The sequence below is a fragment of the Mesoplodon bidens genome (assembly GCF_964165515.1).
Source record: "Mesoplodon bidens genome assembly, chromosome: 17".
NCBI lineage: Eukaryota > Metazoa > Chordata > Mammalia > Artiodactyla > Ziphiidae > Mesoplodon > Mesoplodon bidens.
In genome coordinates this window covers 67,337,769-67,358,895 of record NC_138174.1, presented here as the reverse complement: position 1 = coordinate 67,358,895, position 21,127 = coordinate 67,337,769, and the positions used below count along the sequence as shown (strand labels likewise).

Below are 21,127 nucleotides of genomic sequence, written 5' to 3'. Positions count from 1 at the left end.
GCCCAGAGGGGAAATACAGAATGAAAAACATTTTGGAAATAAAATGTGTGCTCAGCATATTAAAATTACTGAAAATTACTATTCTTTACGAGGATTATTTGTAGCTTTGAATTTTCCATTAATTAAGCAAAGACAAACAAGACATGATTTTGTTTAAATCATGTACAGTAAGGATTCTATATAATCTGATCCCATTTCGTGTAAATTAAGCGTAAAGAATAATTAGTCTTGTGCTTCCCTGGTGGCGCAGTGGTTGAGAGTCCGCCTGCCGATGCAGGGGACACGGGTTCATGCCCTGGTCCGGGTAGATCCCACATGCCACGGAGTGGCTGGGCCCGTGAGCCATGGCCGCTGGGCCTGCGCGTCCGGAGCCTGTGCTCCGCAGCGGGAGAGGCCACAGCAGTGAGAGGCCCACATACCGCAAAAAATAATAATAATAATAATTAGTCTTGTAAAGAAAACATACAAAGTTTAGGATGCTTTTAACATTTGGCTTATGGTACTTTCTAAAGCAAATAAATAGCACAAACTCAGAAAAAAATTCAAGAAATCATCTTATTCAAAGCTGTTAACTAAAAACAATATACCAGATGATAAGGCACAAATAGTTTTTCTGTAAACAAAGTAAATATTATGCTGATCTTTGAACAGCAATTTAAAGAAAAAGAAAAAAAAACAGAACCAGAAATTAATAGGGGGGGAACCTCCACATTTGATTACATTTCAAACATAAGTTACAGCACACGTAAGTTACAGTAAAAGGAACTCCACGGTATTAAACTTAAAAAATTTATTTTCCAGACTTCCCTGGTGGTGCAGTGGTTAAGAATCCGCCTGCCAATGCAGGAGACATGGGTTGGAACCCTGGTCCGGGAAGATTCCACAAGCCACGGAGTAACTAAGCCCATGCGCCACAACTACTGAGGCTGCACTCTAGAGCCCACGAGCCACAACTACTGAAGCCCACACGCCTAGAGCCCATGCACCGCAAGGAAGAGTAGACCCTGCTCACCGCAACTAGAGAAAGCCCGCGCGCAGCAACGAAGACCCAATGGCAGCCAAAAATAAAATAAACTTTAAAAAAATTTTATTTTCCATATTCTGCTCATCTTTCTTGCCAAAAGTTGCTTCCAACATAGTAATCTATTACCACTATCTTAGAAATCAGATTCTAAGAATATTCCCAGTTTGAGACAGTAACTATCAAATTTCAATGGTTCGTCACCAACCACACAATGTTGATATGCATAACAAAATCTGTATGCAATTTTATTTCACTGTTATTTTTATGGAACTCACCAGCTATAGCCAGATATTTCAAAAGGTGCAATTTAAATGGCATACTCCAATGGGAAAAGTTTTTAAGCTAGGAAAATTATATCCCAATTAAGAATGTTGCCATGATGCACAAAGAGAAGGTTAGTTATCACCAGCTACATATTTTCATGGTGAATAAAAACACATGGCAATACCGCTTTCTAGTTACAAAACAGTCCCTTCTGTGACAGGAGGGAAGTTTTCTTGCAGGTTATTGTTCCATAATTCTTAATCTAATAATATTTACTTAATCTTTCCATAACATTCATTGAACTCACTACGTAGAAATCATTAGGATATAAAACAAAAGGGAAACAAAGAATGAGATGACCAAGTCTCTTACCTTAAGAGGAGATTAAAATACAGAAACAGTTTTTACATAATATGGAAGGTGGTATGCCACATAAGGAAAAAAAAATTTTTTTTTAATGCTCTAGAAGACAGAGGAAAGAGATTACTTCTCACCAGAAGAACAAGGAAAACTAGCCTGGTAGGGGTAACATGAACTGTGCTTTTAAGAATAGACAGTAGTAAGAAGTGTGGGACCACGGGACAGGTGTGACCACTGAGGAGAGCGATGGAAAAGACAGAACAGGAGAGAAACAGCCACGTTTGGGAATAGAATGCAGTCTGGTTTGCCCAAGGCATAGCACTGATAAAGGGAAATGGAGGAGATAAAATTAGAAAAGCAAATGAGAAAGGAAGGTAGTCATACATTTTATACACTTTTCTCTAACATGAAACCCGACGGCACAATCTCATCTTCATTTACGGAGCATGTGAACTTCTTCATAATATTGTTTTCCCTGAAGTCATTTGTGTAGCTGCCTTATTGTCCACAACAGGACTGTGAGCTCCTCATGAGCAGGAAGCACATCCAGTTCATCTTTATATCCTTCTCAAAGGCCTTGAACATAGCTATCAAATAAGCCCTTTTCAATGACTGAATAAATGCATGAATAAATATACTTGCCATATAATTTCACTTCTCCCGGACTCAGATATTCATCTATACCAGGAGCCAGCAAACTTTTTCTATAAAGGGCCATACAGTGAATACTTATTTACAGGCCATTCGGTCTCTGCTATGGCTACGCAACTCTGCTGTTCTAGAGCAAAAGCAGCCACAGACAACAGGTACGTGAACAAGCAGGGCTGTGTGCCAATAAAACGTAACGTACAAAAACAGGCGGCAGCTGCATTTGGCCCGTGGACCACAGTTTAGAGACCCCTCACCTATACAAACTTAGATATATTATATTGTACAAATACATTTAATATGTATTATATTCAAATCATTTTCTTACATAATGTCAGAACCTCGGCCAAAATTTCAAACTAGAAGATAATAAAAAGGGGTATAAACAGGAAAATGTAGATTTACTGCACAAAACCTGATAAACCTTTGGATACTTACACCTAATATGCCCTCTCCAGACATGTGTTACTGTTAGCCACCTGCGTGACTTTACGTCACAACTTCTTTAGGCCTTAGTTTAATCTATAGGCCTTAGTTTTTAATCTATAAAGTAAATTGGTTAAAACAGATCATTCTGGGCTAGAATTCTATGATCTTAAGAATTGCCCAAATTAAATTTATGAATTTTAAGTGAAAATTTCATCTTGAAAATGGTAATTGCATTCATAAATAATTTTGAATCCATGGAAGAACAAAATATAAGCATATCACAGAAACAAAGTATAATATATTAAAATATTAAGTCAACTTAATACCTGAGATAATTGATCTAATGAGCTTTTTTTTTTTTTCTTTTTTTTTTTTTTTTCTTTTTGCGGTATGCGGGCCTCTCACTGTTGTGGCCTCTCCCGTTGCGGAGCACAGGCTCCGGATGCGCAGGCCCAGCGGCCATGGCTCACGGGCCCAGCCGCTCCGCGGCATATGGGATCCTCCCAGACCGGGGCACGAACCCGTATCCCCTGCATCGGCAGGCGGACTCTCAACCACTGCGCCACCAGGGAGGCCCTAATGAGCTTTTTGAAACATTATCAATATCATATTGTAGTACCTGCAAACTAAGGTTTCAGTACCATCTTGAATGTAGTTATAAATACACCTGGAAAATCAGTTTAATAGCAAATATAGGGTCATGCACCTAGTCAGGATGGTGGTATCAGGAGGATACTCCTATCATAAAAAAAAAGAAAAAACTTTCCCAAAATAGCGGCAGCAGTCAGATTTGATAGTAAATGCCATAATATGCAAGAAAAGGGAAAAAACAGAATCTTACTTCTGGCTTCACAGTCTATGCTCATGGTAAATAATTAGTGAATCACTGGACTCCCTGACGTAGTGAGCTAAAAGTCTGAAATGTTTAATTTTAAAAGTCAAAGTCCACACAACATGTTATGAACTAGGTATCATTCATAAGGTGTAATGGTGATTTTACAACTTTTCCATTTTCACGCTTCAAATCAAGACTTAGGTTACAGAATAAAAGTCTTCACTTTTCCCAAACTATTTTCAAAGAATCGTTGGGTCAATGAGAAGTCTGTAACTCATCACTACCCACATTTACAAAAGCAACACCATTACACTGCTTTCTGAAATATAAGTTAACAGTTTCTGGTTCCTTACAAACTTACCAAACATTTGGCAAATTCTTTATTTTCTGAAAGAAATCCATAACCTGGATGTACCTTAGAAATGAAAACAAAAAGCACTTTCAGTTTTATCAATTTGCAAAACCTTTACAGTAAGCACGACAGAAAGAGCATTAACGTGTTTATTGTTCAAGGGCCCTGGAGTAAGGTTACTGACTCTAACATACTGATCAGCTCTAACTCGGTTCTCCTGAGTTCGGACCCAAACGCCAAGAAATCTCCTACTTCATACTCACTTGTAGCACGCTACCTGTCTTAACCACAGTCGGGGCCGTCTCCCATCACGCCTGCCTGTCCACCTGCACTTGGCTATGCAGTTCAACCCAACCCAAACTCTCCCCACTTTTTCTGAGACTAACTTTGGCCACAAGTCTGGAGAATTTTCTAACAGCTGGTGGGTCAAAGAATTATGTTAAAGGAAACCTTTCACAAGATGGATGAAAAACTCTTATTTCCCCTTTCTTTACTGAACCAGGAACTACTACTTTCCCAAACCCTGGCTACTAAGCCAATGAACAAATTTTATTCCTGACAATATTAATATATTCAGCCACTACCCAATGAACAGTTTTTGTCAAACCTAACTAAAATCGAAGTTTGGCTTTACCTTTTCATCATTCTCTGAATTTATTTTTCTTCTAATATCTACTCTTCTTTCCCTCCTCATCCCACTCAGCCAGTCACAACCACTTCACGCTCTCCTCTCTCACAAGCCACGTTGCAACAATTTAAATTCTACCATCCTGTTCTAACCAAGTAACTTTTGACCAAACATAAATTTAGCCACCCTATTATCAGTCAGTATTGAATATATTTCTAGGAAAATAATTCTGCTATAAGTCAAATTTCTTAATGAGTCAATATCATAATCTAATCTAGAAGTATCTACACATTTAAGATTATTTTAAATGCCAGACTAAGCTTTATGAACATGGTACAGAATAATTTACACTACTACATCACAGGAAGAGTTTCACTCCAACAGTCTCATTTCATATAAACTTTTAACTAAAGATTGTATTCTGATAATCTATAGTTAAAAGGTTGAAAGAGTTTTACCTTCATTAACTCTGCTAGTAAACTGTAACATCTATAATATGGGTTCATGAATTAAGTTTTTTATTTAAACATGCATCTTACTAAAACATTTCTTTCAAAAGAAATGTGAACACTAACTGAAGCACTCCAGGCTAACTGCTGGTGTTGGCTGTTTCCATCCAATTTTAGAGATAACTCTACATAGTTTTTTTTAACATTACATGTAATTAGTTCTCTGATAAAAACATACACACACACACACACACACACACACAACAACAACAACTATAACAAAACACTATTCCTGATGTCAGAACCCAGTTTTTTTCCTTGTATTCCACTCCAAACAGAATTGGGGGTGGGGAGAATTACTGATTTCTCCATGTAAATTATGTATATTCCATTGACACTATCAAACTAAAATAATTACCAACTGCATCATTTTTATTTCTGGAAGTATAACGAGACATACATAATTTTTAAATGATTAAAATAGAATTTAAAACAGGGTCTTTTGGATCCTGTTTATAATACAGGTGTTTTTTAATATTCTTATTACACTGAAAGGGTTAATTCTCAAAATTAATTGGGATTTCTTTTTTTTTTTTCCCCCCTAGCAAATTTGGAAATGAACTGAAACTGCTCCCTGCTGTGAAAGCTGAATCCAGCAGCCACCTGCAGGATCAGTAACCAACACTGCCAGATGCTACAAAGCCTCTGATTTCCAGTAGCGAATTCGGCCACATTTAACTCATGTGACATGAAATACAACAGCATTTTCAATCATTCTTTCTTATTTTTTTTTTAAATACAAACTCTAGTGTTCTGCTCACTACATATGAAACAGCTGCAGTAGACAGATTCATTCAGACTCACAGCTTGGGCCCCGGTTTTCTTAATGGCTTCCATGATGGCATCCATGTTGAGGTAGCTTTTACTGGTGGGAGCTGGGCCAACACAGACCGCCTCATCCGCCATTTTCACGTGAACCTGAAGAGACAAATCTCTGCATTAACAGATTCTCCCAGCAAAAAGAACTATCTTCATCTGCAAGTATACACAAAATTGCAAATCTGAGTGTTTCCCACATCATTTATGCAGTCAGATCTCCCTCTGAATATGCACTAAGAAATTACAATGTAACAAATAAGCTCAGGAGCTATATTAACCATGATTTCATTTATTACAAGCCTAATCCACTGTCTAACTAGATAATTTCCATAATATTCCATACCAATTTGATTAAGTAAAATCACAGCAAACAACTTTAGCCTTCTATTCAGTTCATCTATACGTAAACCTTGTATCAAAAACTACTCTGTTACATGTAGCCAGGGTAGTCCAATATTTTCATAACAAGCACTCATGCCCAGTTCTAAGCAAGCTCCCCAGGAAGTGGGGATAATTAGAGAAACTGAATGAAGGGATGCAGTGAGTGTCCCTGCACAGCATCAGGTCAGCACCAGGCACAAATTAAAGCCCAGGACTAAAGAGTTCAGTATCACTACACATGAGCCAGAAAATCTTGAGATTGTTTAAATACTCTCACATTTGATCCTCACCCATTTTAACCTTTATTCCTAAAAGAACTGATATGTGCATTCAGTTCTAAACCTACTCCAAATTCAGGAATATATGCTCCATTTTTAAGACTACTTACTACACAATGTTTCAAATCTATTTTTGCTTAAGAAAGGCTAGGCATTCAATACAGAATAGAGTAAATTGCTTACTTCTAAAAGAAATCTATTCTTTTAAAATGATGAAAGGGATTCATGTATTTTTGAAACGGCTTTTCCTAACAGTTTTTCAGTGTAAGTTTAAATAAATTTAAACTCCGTTTAAACTTTACAAGGCAGGCATTAAAACTGGAACACATTCATATACCTGGACATGTATGACCCTCCTCCAAAAAGTCTAGGGTGGAAAATACTCGAGCATTGCTAAGTTATACTCTTCAGCTGTAAAGTAGTTTTGAAAGAAGCAATTTGTTTTAAATGAGGTCTATCAAAAAAAAAAAAATCAAGTCATCTTTTAGAAAGCCCTGAGTTCTCTTTATCTATTCAATAAATATTTTCAAACTAAGTAAAAAATTATATTGTGTATTGAAAGGTTAAAGATACCTGCTACCCAAGGGATTAATAGATCAATATCTTAATATAAAAGACTCAAATCTATGCAGTTTAATTTCTTTCATAACACCCAAGGAAAGGCAGCCAAGCTCACAAAAGGATCCTAAATATTCCCATTTCAAAGCAAGGCTCTCCTTTGTACCTTGCTTATTCCCAACTTCCAGTTGCTCTCCTCCCCTCAGACCAGAATGCCCCCCTTCTACTGCCCTCTGCCCAGTTCAGCAATGTTTTACAACAGCAATTTTGTTTTTGTAATTGTGGTTGTGGGTTTTTTCTATAAGAAAGAAACTGAATACTGAACAATCCTTTGAAAAAAATGCATCAGTCAGGGGGCTTCTCTGGTGGCGCAGTGGTTGAGAGTCCGCCTGCCGATGCAGGGGACACGGGTTCGTGGCCCGGTCCGGGAAGATCCCACATGCCACGGAGCGGCTGGGCCCGTCGGCCATGGCCGCTGAGCCTGCACGTCCGGAGCCTGTGCTCCGCAACAGGAGAGGCCACAACAGTGAGAGGCCCGCGTACCGCAAAGAAACAAGCAAACAAAAAACTAGTACGGAATCATTGTTCATTAGATATAAAATTGTTTTTTTAGCTCCATTCTTTTGTGTCCCAGCTCCCAAGTAATTCCACGTCTGCAGTAGCGATGGTAAAAATGGGGGCCTACAGGAGCCAAAACAGTCATAGAAGGAACAATCTTCTCTTATCAATGAAACTGTGGTCCCAAGAGGACGGGTAGATTTCCCCTGCTTTTGTCACGTAGGAACACATATGCATTTGGTCTCTGCTACCAGTTCCTGACACAAGCTCCTAAAACACTTGTCATTTCCTGATGATAGGGGTGCTAGGAGCATCTTTTGTTCTAATATTTGGTCTTTGACCCCAGTTCCTGACAAGAGCTTCTAAGACCCTTGGAATCTCCGGAGTGCTAAGAGCATCTTTTTGTATGCTAATGAGATGACTGGTGGCTGGAAGCCCCTAGATAGCTGCAGGATGGGGGCTGGTCACCAGAACAACCAAGACTCCATTAGAGGGTTGGAACTTTCAGTTCCATCCCCTGAACTCAGGGGAGAGGGGAGGGGATAGAGGTTGAGTTAATCACCGATGATCAAAGACTTAACCAATCATGCCTACTCAACGGAGACTCCATGAAAGCTCTACCCAACAGGGTTTGGAGAGCTCTGGGTTGCTGAGCACTTCCACATGCCAGAAAGGTGGCACACCCCAACTCCATGGGACAGAAGTTCCTGTGCTCAGGACCCTTCCAGACCTTGCCCTATATACCTCTTCAATTAGCTGTTCATTTGTATCTTTTATAGTATCATTTATAGTAAACCAGTAAATATTAAGTAAAGTGTTTGCCTGAGTTCTGTGGGTCATTATAAACTGAGGAGGGGGTTACGGAAACCTGATTTACATACAGCTGGTTGGTGAAAAGTACAGATGACAACCTAGAACTTGAGACCAGCATCTGAAATGAGGGCAATCTGTGGATCTGACCCTTTAACTCATGAAATCTGAGCTAACCGCAGGTAGTTAGTGTAGGAATTGAATTAAATTGTAGGACACCCAGCTGGTGTCCAGAGAGTTGGAAAACTGGTTGTTAGTATGAGAAAAAATCCTACACATTTGGTGTCAGCAGCATTGTGAGTAAACAGTTTTCTTTAGGTTCCTCCGTATTCTCCATACCTGGCCATGGACACAGTGTGTGCAGCAGTGCAAGGTAACTAAATTCCCAGCCTTTTAAACAAGAGGAAAAAAACGGGAAGGCCAAAGGAATAAGAGGAGAAGCTAGCTAGCATGGAAAAGTGACTCAATAAAGTTGTTTATGAACTCCTGGGCTCATTCTTAGGTTGGGCATGTATAGATATGATCCTAGTAAGCAGACCAAAGAATTTAAAAACTGAACAAAGAAGACCACATATCTCAGACTGACCAGTGGGTTATATACATGTGAGACAGTATGAATAGCATTACAAAAACCCACAGCACACAGAAAAAGGATAAGAACATGCACTCTGAAGCCAACCATGTCAACTGCTGCTAAAACAAAAATATCAACATTCTCTAAAGGATTTAAGCAACATTCACAGTCTCACAATATTCAAAATATAATCCAAAATTACTTTGCACACCAAGAACCAGGTAAATCTTAACTCTTACAGGAAAAAATCAACAGACACCAAGGCCAAGATGACAAAATTGTCACAATTATCTGACAGAGACTTTAAGGAAGCTATTATAAAAATATTCCAGCAAGCAACTGTGAACACTCTTAGAACAAATGAAAAACTAGAAAGTATCAGAAAACAGAATTGCTAAAAAGAAATCCATGAAAAACTCTAGAACTGAAATATACAACCTTTTTAAAAAAAACAAACAAACAATGGATGGGCTCAACAGCAGAGGAAAGAATCAACAGACTTGAAGGTAAGTTAAAAGAAAGTATCCAATCTGAGTCAGAAAGAACAGAGATTGGAAAAAATTAACAAAGCTTCAAGGAACTATGGAACAATCACAAAAGGTCTAATATACATGTTACCAGAGAAAAAGAAGAACAAAATAGCATGGTGTTGAGAAAATATTTTTAAGAAATAATGGCTGAAAATTCCCTAACTTTGTTAAAGACATAAACCTACAGATTCAGGAACCTCAAAGAATCCCAAACAGGATAACAACAGAAGTTGATGACCAAACACATATAATCAAACCACTGAAAACTAAAGACAAAGAAAAAATTCTGAAAGCAAAGAAAAACAACACATTAACTATAGGGGAACTCAGAAGCTAGAGAGACCAGAAAGAAGTATTCAATATTCTTAAACTGCTAGAAAGAAAGAAGTGTCAACCCAAAATTCTATATGCAAAACAATATCAGAATGAAGGTGAAATAAAGACATTCTCAGATGAAGGAAAGCTAAGAGAATTAACTGCCAGCAAATCAGCTCTACAAGAAGTGCTAAAGGAAGTTCTTCAAACAGAAAGGAAATGATGTTAGAAACTTGGAACATCAGGAGTGAAGGATTAGCAACAGAAATGGTAAATATCTGGGTGAATATAATAAACAATTTTCCCCCTCTTAGTTCTTTAAAACATGTTTGACTATTGAAAGTAAAAATCTTAACAATGTCTGACGCAGTTTTCAATGTATGTAGATAAAATACATAAGAAAACCATAACATTAAAGGGAAAGAATAAAGATACCTATATGGTAGAAAGATTTCTACATTCCAATTGAGGTGGGAAAATATGGATTCTAAATAGATTATGAAAACCCTGGTGGTGCAGTGGTTAGGAATCCGTCTGCCAAGGGCTTCCCTGGTGGCGCAGTGGTTAAGAATCCACCTGCCAATGCAAGGGACACGGGTTCGATCCCTGGTCCGGGAAGATCCCACATACCATGGAGCAACTAAGCCCATGTGCCACAACTACTGAGCCTGCGCTCTAGAGCCTGCGAGCCACAACTACTAAGCCCACATGCTGCAACTACTGAAGCCCACACGCCTAGAGCCCGTGCTCTGCAACAAGAAGCCACCGCAATGAGAAGCCCACGCACCACAACAAAGAGCAGCCCCCACTTGCCATAACTAGAGAAATCCCACTCACAGCAATGAAGACCCAAAGCAGCCAAATAAATAAATAAATAGGAAAAAAAAAGAATGTCTATTGTAATCCATAGAGTAACCATTTAAAAAAAAAAAAAAACTAAACAAGATATAGTCAGAGGGCTTCCGTGGTGGCGCAGTGGTTGAGAGTCCGCCTGCTGATGCAGGGGACGCCGGTTCGTGCCCCGGTCCGGGAAGATCCCAAATGCCACGGAGCGGCTGGGCCCGTGAGCCATGGCCGCTAAGCCTGCGTGTCCGGAGCCTGTGCTCCGCAACGGGAGAGGCCACAACAGTGAGGGGCCCGCGTACCGCAAAAAAAAAAAAAAAAAAAACACAAAAAAGATATAGTCAGAAACACAGCAGATGAACTAAAAAGGAATACTAAAAAAGGTTTAAATAACCCAAAAGATGACACAATATGGGTAAAAGGAACAAAAACTAGATGGAGAAACAGGAAATAATAAAATGGCAGCCTGAGACCCAAACATATCAATAATTAATCATAAGGGTCTAAATACACGAATTAAAAGATACAGTCAAATGGTTTCTTTAATATGACCAAACTATATGCTGCCTGCAAGAAATTCACTTTAAATATAATGATATAGGTAGTTTAAAAGCAAGATAGTGGGGAAAACGTACCATGCAACATTCAACGAAAGAAGGCTGGAATGCTGGTATTAGTATCAGACAAAGCAGACTTCAGAGCAAAGAAAGTTCCAAGCAATAAAGAAGACTATTACATGATAACGAGGGTGAATCTGACAAAAAGATATAATAATTCTTAATGTGTAGGTACCTAAAAACAGTGCTGGAGAAACAAACACCCAATTGTTGTTGGAGATTCCAACACGCTTCTCTCAATAACAAACTAGTAGTAGAAAATTAGCATGAATAGAGAGAAACTGGACAATACTATCAATCATCTGTATCCAACTGACATTTATACACTACTGCACCCAACAAAAGAAGATGAAACAATCTTTTCAAGTACACATGAAACAGTCACCAAGATAAACCATACCTACATCATGAAACAAACCTTAACGCACTGAAAAGAAACAAAACAAACAAATGTGTCCTCTGGCCATAAAGGAATTAAACTGGAAATCAGTAACAAGTAACAGAAAAATCTCCGAACGCTTGGAAATTAAACAATTGTAAATAACCCATGAATAAAACAGGAAAATTAGAAAATATTTTGAGCAAAAGTGAAAATACAATATATCAAAAATTATTAGATGTACCTAAAGCAGTGCTTACAGAGGAAATTACAGCATTAAATGTTATATACTAAAATATATCTCAAATCAGTCATCTAAGCTCCCACCTTAACAAATCAGAAAAAGAGGGGAAAAAAACCTGAAGCAAATAGTAAGAAGAAAATAATAAAGAACAGATATCAATGAAATTGAAAGGAGAAACACAATAGGAAAAAATCAAACATAAAGCTAGTTCTTCAAAAATATCAGTAAAATTGATAAACCTCAAACAAGACTAACAAAAAGAAAAGAGAAGGTACAAGTTATTATCAATATCCGAAATGAAAGACAGATTATCACTACAAACTACACAGACATCAAAAGGATAATAAAGAAATTCCAAGAACAACTCCATGCATATAAACTGGACAACTCAGGTGAAATAAACCAGTTCCTTGAAAACAACATACTAAGAAAACACACTCAACATGAAATAGATACCTGAATAATCCTATAACTATTGAAGAAATCGAATTCATAGTTTAAGATCTTCTGAATAAGAAATCTCCAGGCTCAGTTGATTTCACTGGAAAATTCTACCAAATATTTAAAGATATGAAACCAATTCTATACACGCTTATCCAGAAAAAAAAAAATGAGAAGGAACATTTCCCAGTTCATTTTATAAAGCCAGCATTATCCTGATACCAAAGAGAATACACAAAGAGAAAACTGCAGACCAAGATCCCTCATACCAGTGATGAAAAAACTGGTAATAAAATATTAAGAAATCTAATCTAAAGGTAAGACTTGAGGAACACTGGCTGCCAAGTTGGAAATAATTGTTTGGTACAATCAGAAAAAGATTTCCCTAAGGATAGTTCAAGGGTGATTTTAATGGGTTTAAAGTAATCTGAAGTAGCTGGTTCTGATTACCAGTTTTTTATTCTTTTTCTAAGAATAATACACCACAATCAAGCAGGGTTTATGCCCAAAACACAAGATTGGTTCAATATTTAAAAACCAGCCACTCAATGTAAAATATCATATTACAATCAAAAGAAAAAAATACACATAAACATGTCAATTGATTCAGAAAAAGCATTCATGATGAAAAAAAAAAAAACTCTTGGAAAACCAGAAGTAGACAGGATCTTCCTCACCCTGATAAAGAGCGTCTACAAAAATCTACAACTAACACCAAACTTCAATACTGACCAACTGAATGCTTTTCCACTAGATTGGAAAATATGCACTATCACCAATCTTATACCAAATCATAACGTAGAGTTCTCAGCCAGTGCAATCGGGAAAGAAAAAGAAATGAGGCATACAGATCATAAAAGAAGAAATAAAACTGTTACTGTTCACACACAGCATAATCCTCTTCATAAAAAATCCAAAGGGATCTACCAAAATCCTCCTAGAACTAGTGAGTTTAGCAAAATCACAAGATACAAGATCAACATGTAAATATTAATCATGCATCTACTATTAGCAATGTACACTGGAAACCTAAATTTAAAAAAAAAACATTTTAAGAACCTCACAAAAAAATGAAATACTTAGGTATAAAATCTAACAAAATATGTACAGGATCTGCATGCTGAAAACTAAAAATGCTGATGAAAGAAACCAAAGGAGACCTAAATAAAATAAGAGACCTCCCATGTTCATGGATAGAAAGCCTCATCATAGTAAAGAAGTCAATTCTCCCCAAACTGATACAATTACAATCAAAATTCCAGACGGATTTTTAGTAAATATAGACAAAATTCTAAAATTTATTTGGGAAAGCATAGAAACTAGACTAGCTAAAACAATTCTGGATAAAAAAGAATAAAGCTGGAGGAATCCAATTTTAACACTGATGATAAAACTACAGTAATCAAGACAATGTAGTATTACCAAATGGACAGACAGATACAGATCAATGGACTAGAAAATAGAGTCCAGAAATAGAATCATACAAGTCACTATTTGATTTTCCACACAGGTACAAAGCAATACAATAGGGAAATGATAGTCCTTTAGTCCTTTCAACAAATGGTTGGAACAGCTCAACATCTATATGCAAACAAAACAGCATGAACATAGATGCAAAACTCCTCAACAACATACTAGCAAATTGAATCCAACAATGTATTAAAAAAAATTATACACCACAACCAAGTGGGATCTATCCCTAGGCATGCAAGACTGGTTGAACATTCGAAAATCAATTAATGTAAACCATCATATCAACAAGCTAAAAAAAGAAAAATCACATGATCATATCAATAAAAGCAGGAAAAGCATTTGACAAAATCCAACACCTGTTCATAATAAAGACCTCTCAGTAAACTAGAAATAAAGGGGACTTTCTCAAGTTGATAGACTATCTACGAAAAACCTACAGCTAACATCATATTTACTGATGAGAAACTCTAAACATTCCCATTAAGATCAGGAACAAGGCAAGGATGTTCCCTTACCACTGCTTTTCAGCATCATACTGGAAGTCTCAGACAATGCAGTAAGACAAGGAAATAAGTATACAGATTGGGAAGGAACATATAAAACTATCTTTGTTCACAGATGACATGATCATCTAATAGCAAGGATGCAGGATACAAGATTAATATAGAAAAGTCAATTTGTTTTCCTATATACCAACAATGAACAAGTGCAATTTGAAATTTGAAACACAATACCATTTACATTAGCACCCAAAAAATGAAATACTTAAGGATAGGTCTAATAAAATATGTACAAGATCTATATGAGGAAAACTCTGATGAAATCAAAGAAAAACTAAATAAACGGAGAGAAATTCTATCTCCATGGATAGACACAATATTGTCAAGATGTCAGTTCTTCCCAAGTTGATCTATAAATTCAATGCAAAATCCCACCAAGTTATTTTGTGAATATCAACAAACCTATTCTAAAGTTTATATGAGAGGCTAAAGACCACAACAGCCAACACAATACTGAAGAACAAAGTTGGAATATTAACACTCAACATCAAAACTTACTGTAAAGCTACAGTAAGCAAGACAGTGTGATAATCAGCAAAAGATCAAATATATCAATGGAATAGAATTGAGGACCCATAAATATACCCCCATAAACAGACAACTGATCTTTGACAAAAGAGAAAAAGCAATACAATGGAGCAAAGATAGCCTTTTCAACAAATGGTGCTGGCGTAACTGAACATCCACATGCAAAACAATTATAATCTAGACACAGACCTTACACTCTTCACAAATATTAGCTCAAAATGGTCCATAGACCCCAATGTGAAACACAAAACTATAAAACTCCTAGAAGATAACAAAGGAGAAATCCTAGATGACCTTGGGTATGGCAATAACTTTTTAGATAAACAACACCAAAGGCACAGTCCATGAAAGAATAAGCTAGACTTTATTAAAATTAGTAACTTCTCTGCAAAGACAATGTCAAGAGAATTAGAAGACAAGCCACAGACTGAAAGAAAATATATGCAAAAGCCACATCTTTTAAAGGACTATTATCCAAAATATACAAAGAACTCTTAAACTCACCAATAGGAAAACAAACAACTCAATTAAAAAATGAGCCCAGGGGCTTCCCTGGTGGCGCAGTGGTTGAGAGTCCGCCTGCCGATGCAGGGGACACGGGTTCGTGCCCCGGTCTGGGAAGATCCCACATGCCGCAGAGCGGCTGGGCCCGTGAGCCATGGCCGCTGAGCCTGCGCATCCGGAGCCTGTGCTCTGCAAGGGGAGAGGCCACAACAGTGAGAGGCCCGCCTACCGCAAAAAAAAAAAAAAAATGAGCCCAAAACCTTAATAGACACCTCACCAAAGAAGATATACAGATGGCAAATAAGCACTTGGAAAGATGCTCCACATCACATATCAGGAAAATGCTAATTAAAACAAGATACCACCACACACCTATTAGAATGACCAAAATCCAGAACACTGACAACATCGAATGCTGATGAGGATGTGGAACAACAGGAACTCTCATTCACTGCCACTGGGAATGCAAAATGGTACAGCTACTTCAGAAGATAGTTTGGTGATTTGTTACAAAACTAAACATGATCTTACCATATGATATGGCAATCACACCCCCATGTCCACACAGAAACCTACACACGTTTATAACAGCTTTATTCATAACTGCCAAAAGCAAACGAGATGTCCTTCGGTAGGTGAATGAATGAATAAACTGTAGTAATCTAAACAACAGAATTATTATTCAGCACTAAAAAGAAATGAGCTATCAAGCTATGAAAAGACACAGAGAAACCTTAACTTCATACTACTAAGTGAAAGAAGCCAATCTGAAAAAGCTACATACTCTACGATTCCAATTATATGACATTCTGGAAAAGGCAAAACTATGGAGACAGTAAAAAGGCTGGTGGTTGTCAGGGTTTGGGGGGATGGCAAGGGATGAACAGGCAGAGCACAGAGGATTTTTAGAGCAGTGAAAATACTCTGTATCATACTGTAATGATGGATACATGTCATTACACATTTGCCTAAACCTATAGAATGTACAACACCAAGAGTGAACCCAATGTAAACTACGGACTTTGGGTAATTATGATATGTCAATGTAAGCTCATTCACTTGCAATATATGCACCACTCTGATGGTAGACGTTGATAATGGAGAGACCATGCATGTGTGGAGACAGCGGGTGTATCGGAAATCTCTACACGTTCCTCTCAATTTTGCTATGAACCTAAAACTGCTCTTTTAAAAAAAAGTAGTTAGAAAAAAGTATATGTGAAAGCATTTCTTATCAAGAGGAAAAATTACATGAAACCCTTCACAAATAGGTTTGTGTAGTTTTGAAACTGTTCTCCCCTATAAAGACCATCCCTGTTGAGTTTCATCAGTGTAGCCTAGGGATCTGTAATACTTAATTGAAATAGCTCGCTGAAGTTACTTTGCTATATTTAATTATAAATTCCCTTTTACTAAAATATCTAGCAACCATTTAAGGAATACATTATAGATCTGGGAACTAAACTAATATATGACTAATTCACAGGAAGACTTGGAAGGCACTAAACAGTTATTTACAAAATAAGACATTTAAAACTACTATCTGGGGCATCCCTGGTGGCGCAGTGGTTGAGAGTCCGCCTGCCGATGCAGGGGACACGGGTTCGTGCCCCGTTCCGGGAAGATCCCACATGCCGCGGAGCGGCTGGGCGTGTGAGCCATGGCTGCTGAGCCTGCGCGTCCGGAGCCTATGCTCCGCAATGGAAGAGGCCACAACAGTGAGAGGCCCACGTACCACAAAAAAAAAAAAAACTACTATCTGTATCAGTTTTACCTGTACTGTCTCCCACATAGAAAGACATGATTCCTGCCCTTTGTCCCACACCTACAAGCTTCTGCTGACAGACCACACCTCACTCCCAGTATCTAGACAGCGCTCTGCAATAAACATATTGGATGGATGCATGACTGAAGATGGCAATAATAGAATTTATCTGAATTGGAGCCTCTCTTCCTTAGGATAGGCTTTGACTCTAATAAATTGATATATCAGATATAAATCTACTACTGCCATTCAGACAACCTTATATCTTCCTGAAGATGCCTCCTGGACTCCTCCTTTTGCTACTCCAAATTGGCAGTTGCCATTGTGACAACCGAGAAAAGAGGAGCAGCAAGTACCAAAAGAAGCTGTCCCAAGTAGGGTCAACGCACTGGTTGTCGCTAGAGATAGCTAGCAAATGAGTACCTACACAAGCTGAGCAGTGCTGATTCACAGATTAGGAACCAGTCTACTGGATTGGCTCAGGACCTTTGCACACACTGCACCATTTGCCTAGCTAATAGCTGACTCTCATCTCTCAGGTCTCACCTTACATTTTACCCCCTTCAAAGAATTTCCCTGACCACCATTATTCTCTCTCAGCAACTAGTCTGTTTCCTTCATAGCACTTACCACAATTTGTAATTATTTGTTTGCATGTTTTCTTTTTTTTTTTTTTTTTTTGCGGTACGTGGGCCTCCCACTGCCGCGGCCCCTCCCGCCGCGGAGCACAGGCTCCGGACGTGCAGGCCCAGCGACCACGGCTCACGGGCCCAGCCGCTCCGCGGCACGCGGGATCCCCCCGGACCGGGGCACGAACCCGCGCCCCCCGCATCGGCAGGCGGACCCCCAACCACTGCGCCGCCAGGGAAGCCCTGCACGTTTTCTTATTTTATATCTGTCTCTACCACTAGACTCTAAGTGCCATGAGAGCACAAATCATGTTTCTCCTGGTCACTATTCTAATTTCAACGACCAGCATAGCATCTGGCCCACAAGAGGCACTAATAAACAGTGGCCTTCAAGGTAATAAACCTGACTTTCTTTGGGGGAGGAAAGGGACTTTTTCATATACTTAGCATGGGAAGTAATATGCTACAATGGGAAGAGTACAATTTGGGAACCACACATAATTAGAACCTCAGCTCCATTGCTTACCTAGCTAAATGATCTCTGACAACCTATTTTATATCTTGAAGCCCCAATTTTCTCAAAACAATGACAGTAATACTTCCCTTACATAATCACTCTGATTCTCTAGTATACTGTAGATATGCAATAAGTGATAGCTATTAGTACTTCTTAAAATGATCATCCTTCCATCCACTAAGAGGTCTTAAATGAGTGACACTGTAACAGAAACGAATCAAGTCAAAGTCTTATAAACATGGCAATATCAAAAATACTATATTTATAAGGTAAGCTGTATTTTCAAACCTTTTATTTAACGTATGCTTTTTTCAGTAAGACTACAGAACTTCTAAAGCTGCTTCAGTAGATGTTTAGAGAAAACTAAATCCACGATTAGGTATTTTTTCATATCATCGAGTATTAACTACATGGAAACCCATAATGTTCTTTTTCAAACCATGCTGTTTGAAGTCACCAGGAACTTTCAAAAACACAAAAACAGAAGGTAAACTCACAATATTTCACTGTTTTGTTTTTAAACTTTTAGTATCAGTAAAAGGATAAAGGTCTTACTAACAAAAATTAAGGACTTAGGGACACCCTTTTCATTTTACAAATGAAAATTTTCACAAGTCACTTTCCACAGATTAAAAATTGGAATGTTTTTATTAAACAGCAAGTATACAAACATATATACGAATAAAATAATTCATACATAAAGATACTGATATAAATCCTTTTTTTTTTTCCCTGCCCAAATGTAATTTTTGCCTTGCTGCTAAATAGTCACAGTCCTTCCTTACTGGAATGATTGGTTTATCTTTAACTCCACAGAGCTTAAACTATCAGTCTTTTAAGAAGCTTTGACAGGTTTTGACGATTTAACCTGCTGAGCTCACAGCACCCAAGGGAGGGTCCTGGTTGCAAGTTTTATTTCTAATACAGCTGACCACTAATACCGACTCCACAGATAATGGATTTCAATAACCACCACCCACAGATTAACACTTCAAGTAGTACCCATAATATTGCTTTAATTAAGTTAATACATGAAGGTCACAGTTTGGTATAAAGTTTTATTACATTTGGCAGTGCTTACAATAAAAAAAAAAAGGAACTGTATGTGTTCATCTATACAGTAACTCTATAAATTTGCCTATAGATATAATCCAGTTTGCTCATAGATTTATACTGCATTTCAATTTATTTTCTAAAAGGAATTCAGTTTATTAGTTCCATTTCCCAAAATATGTACATTTCTAGCACTTCTAGCCAGCAGTTTCTCTAACCATGCTGGGCACAGAATGGGTCTACCTGGCACAAAGAGGCCACCCAGTAGAGCAAAAAGATTCCTACCACTACCATGCCCACCCCCTGATTTTGGAGCATTGTGATGGTAAAAAGATTAATGCTTTGATTTGTCTTGTGTCTAATGATTAGCTTCATGTGTTAAATATTAATGTCTTCCAGACAGAATGAAATTATTTTTTCATTTTGAAAAATAAAGATATATAAAATTTGTTTTTGAACCTAAACACTTTATGCAGTAGAAAACAAGCCAAAGAGTCTTTTTACAACAAATATCATGAAAAGGCAAAGCAAACAAATGTTTAAATGAATCTGAAATTAAAGGTTCACTCTGAAGTGTTAAAATGAGATACTGTATTTTAATACACAAATCGCATAGTCAGCAGGGTTGATACATTTTTCTATTTTTATATGTAGTATTAGGTTATTTGAGGTTATTTTAGAGAAAAGCAAAAAAATGGTGGCTGAATTTATACATATTGAATTCAGCAATAATTGTATTTTTTAAATACACAACCTGACAAGCACTATGGTAGATAATAATGAATCAGCATGGGAGCCATTTAATATACTTCTTGATTAACTCATTGCCTGTCCACTTTGCACACAGACATGCTTACATGTCATAATCGTCATAATTCCCATCATCCCCACTGCTAACACTCAAGCTCCTTGATTAGTGCACAACTCCCAGACGAGCCATTGCTAATGCTAAATAATTCTCTTCAGCCTCCTGCTACTATTCTGCAGGATCTCCAATTAAATATAATGTCCCTGAAGAGCCATATTAATGTGAACAAATTCCTACCAGGAATCCTATCTTATTCCATTTTCCCCAAAAATGTAGAGAAAGTAATTTAGCCAAGCCAAAGATAATCAAAACATTTTAAACTGATATAGTATAATGTCTCGGCAAAATATGTTATTCCAAAGACAATAAAAGAAAAAGGGTAGAAAAAGTAATGTCTAAACATGTTAAATGCTTTCTTCTCCTGATTAATTTGTTCTTCACTGAAAAGTCTAGTGTTTTAAATATGCATAGGTAGATACATTGCATTCTTAATCCAAAAAGGTTACTGAAAGCTAAGTTTTATGAGAAAAGTGAGCAGTAGCAAGTTTTAAAGCAAATATGCCATTTAAAAACCTTTAATTATCTAATTACCAGAACTCCAAGGTCCATAATCACATTAATGAAACCAATTCCTTCCTTCCCATTAGATGCAGTATTACAGTCACTATCAGAGGCTTTGCCATGGAATTTTATGTTGCTGATAAGAAAACTTCATCTTGAACAATGACAACTATAAGTATTTTTTGTAAGAATGAATTAAGAATCTTATAGATTTTCTACTGCAATCTAAAAGACTGGGAAGGCTTCTGACCTAATTAAGACTAACTGGGAAACATGGACTATGATGGCCACCATCTTAAAATATTCTGTACCAGTAAAAGCAATTTAAGAAAA

The 21,127-nt window shown here is 37.5% G+C and overlaps 1 protein-coding gene across 1 annotated transcript in view; it reads right to left on the bottom strand.

The window, feature by feature from the left end:
• PCCA (propionyl-CoA carboxylase subunit alpha) overlaps nt 1-21,127 on the bottom strand; it is a 359,511-nt gene that overhangs the window by 308,755 nt on the left and 29,629 nt on the right. Inside the window, exons 5-6 of the mRNA XM_081214648.1 lie at nt 5,854-5,967; nt 3,922-3,975 (exon numbers count right to left, since the gene is read on the bottom strand). Coding sequence (XP_081070774.1) covers nt 3,922-3,975; nt 5,854-5,967 — 168 coding nt within the window. The remainder of the gene's footprint in view (nt 1-3,921; nt 3,976-5,853; nt 5,968-21,127) is intronic.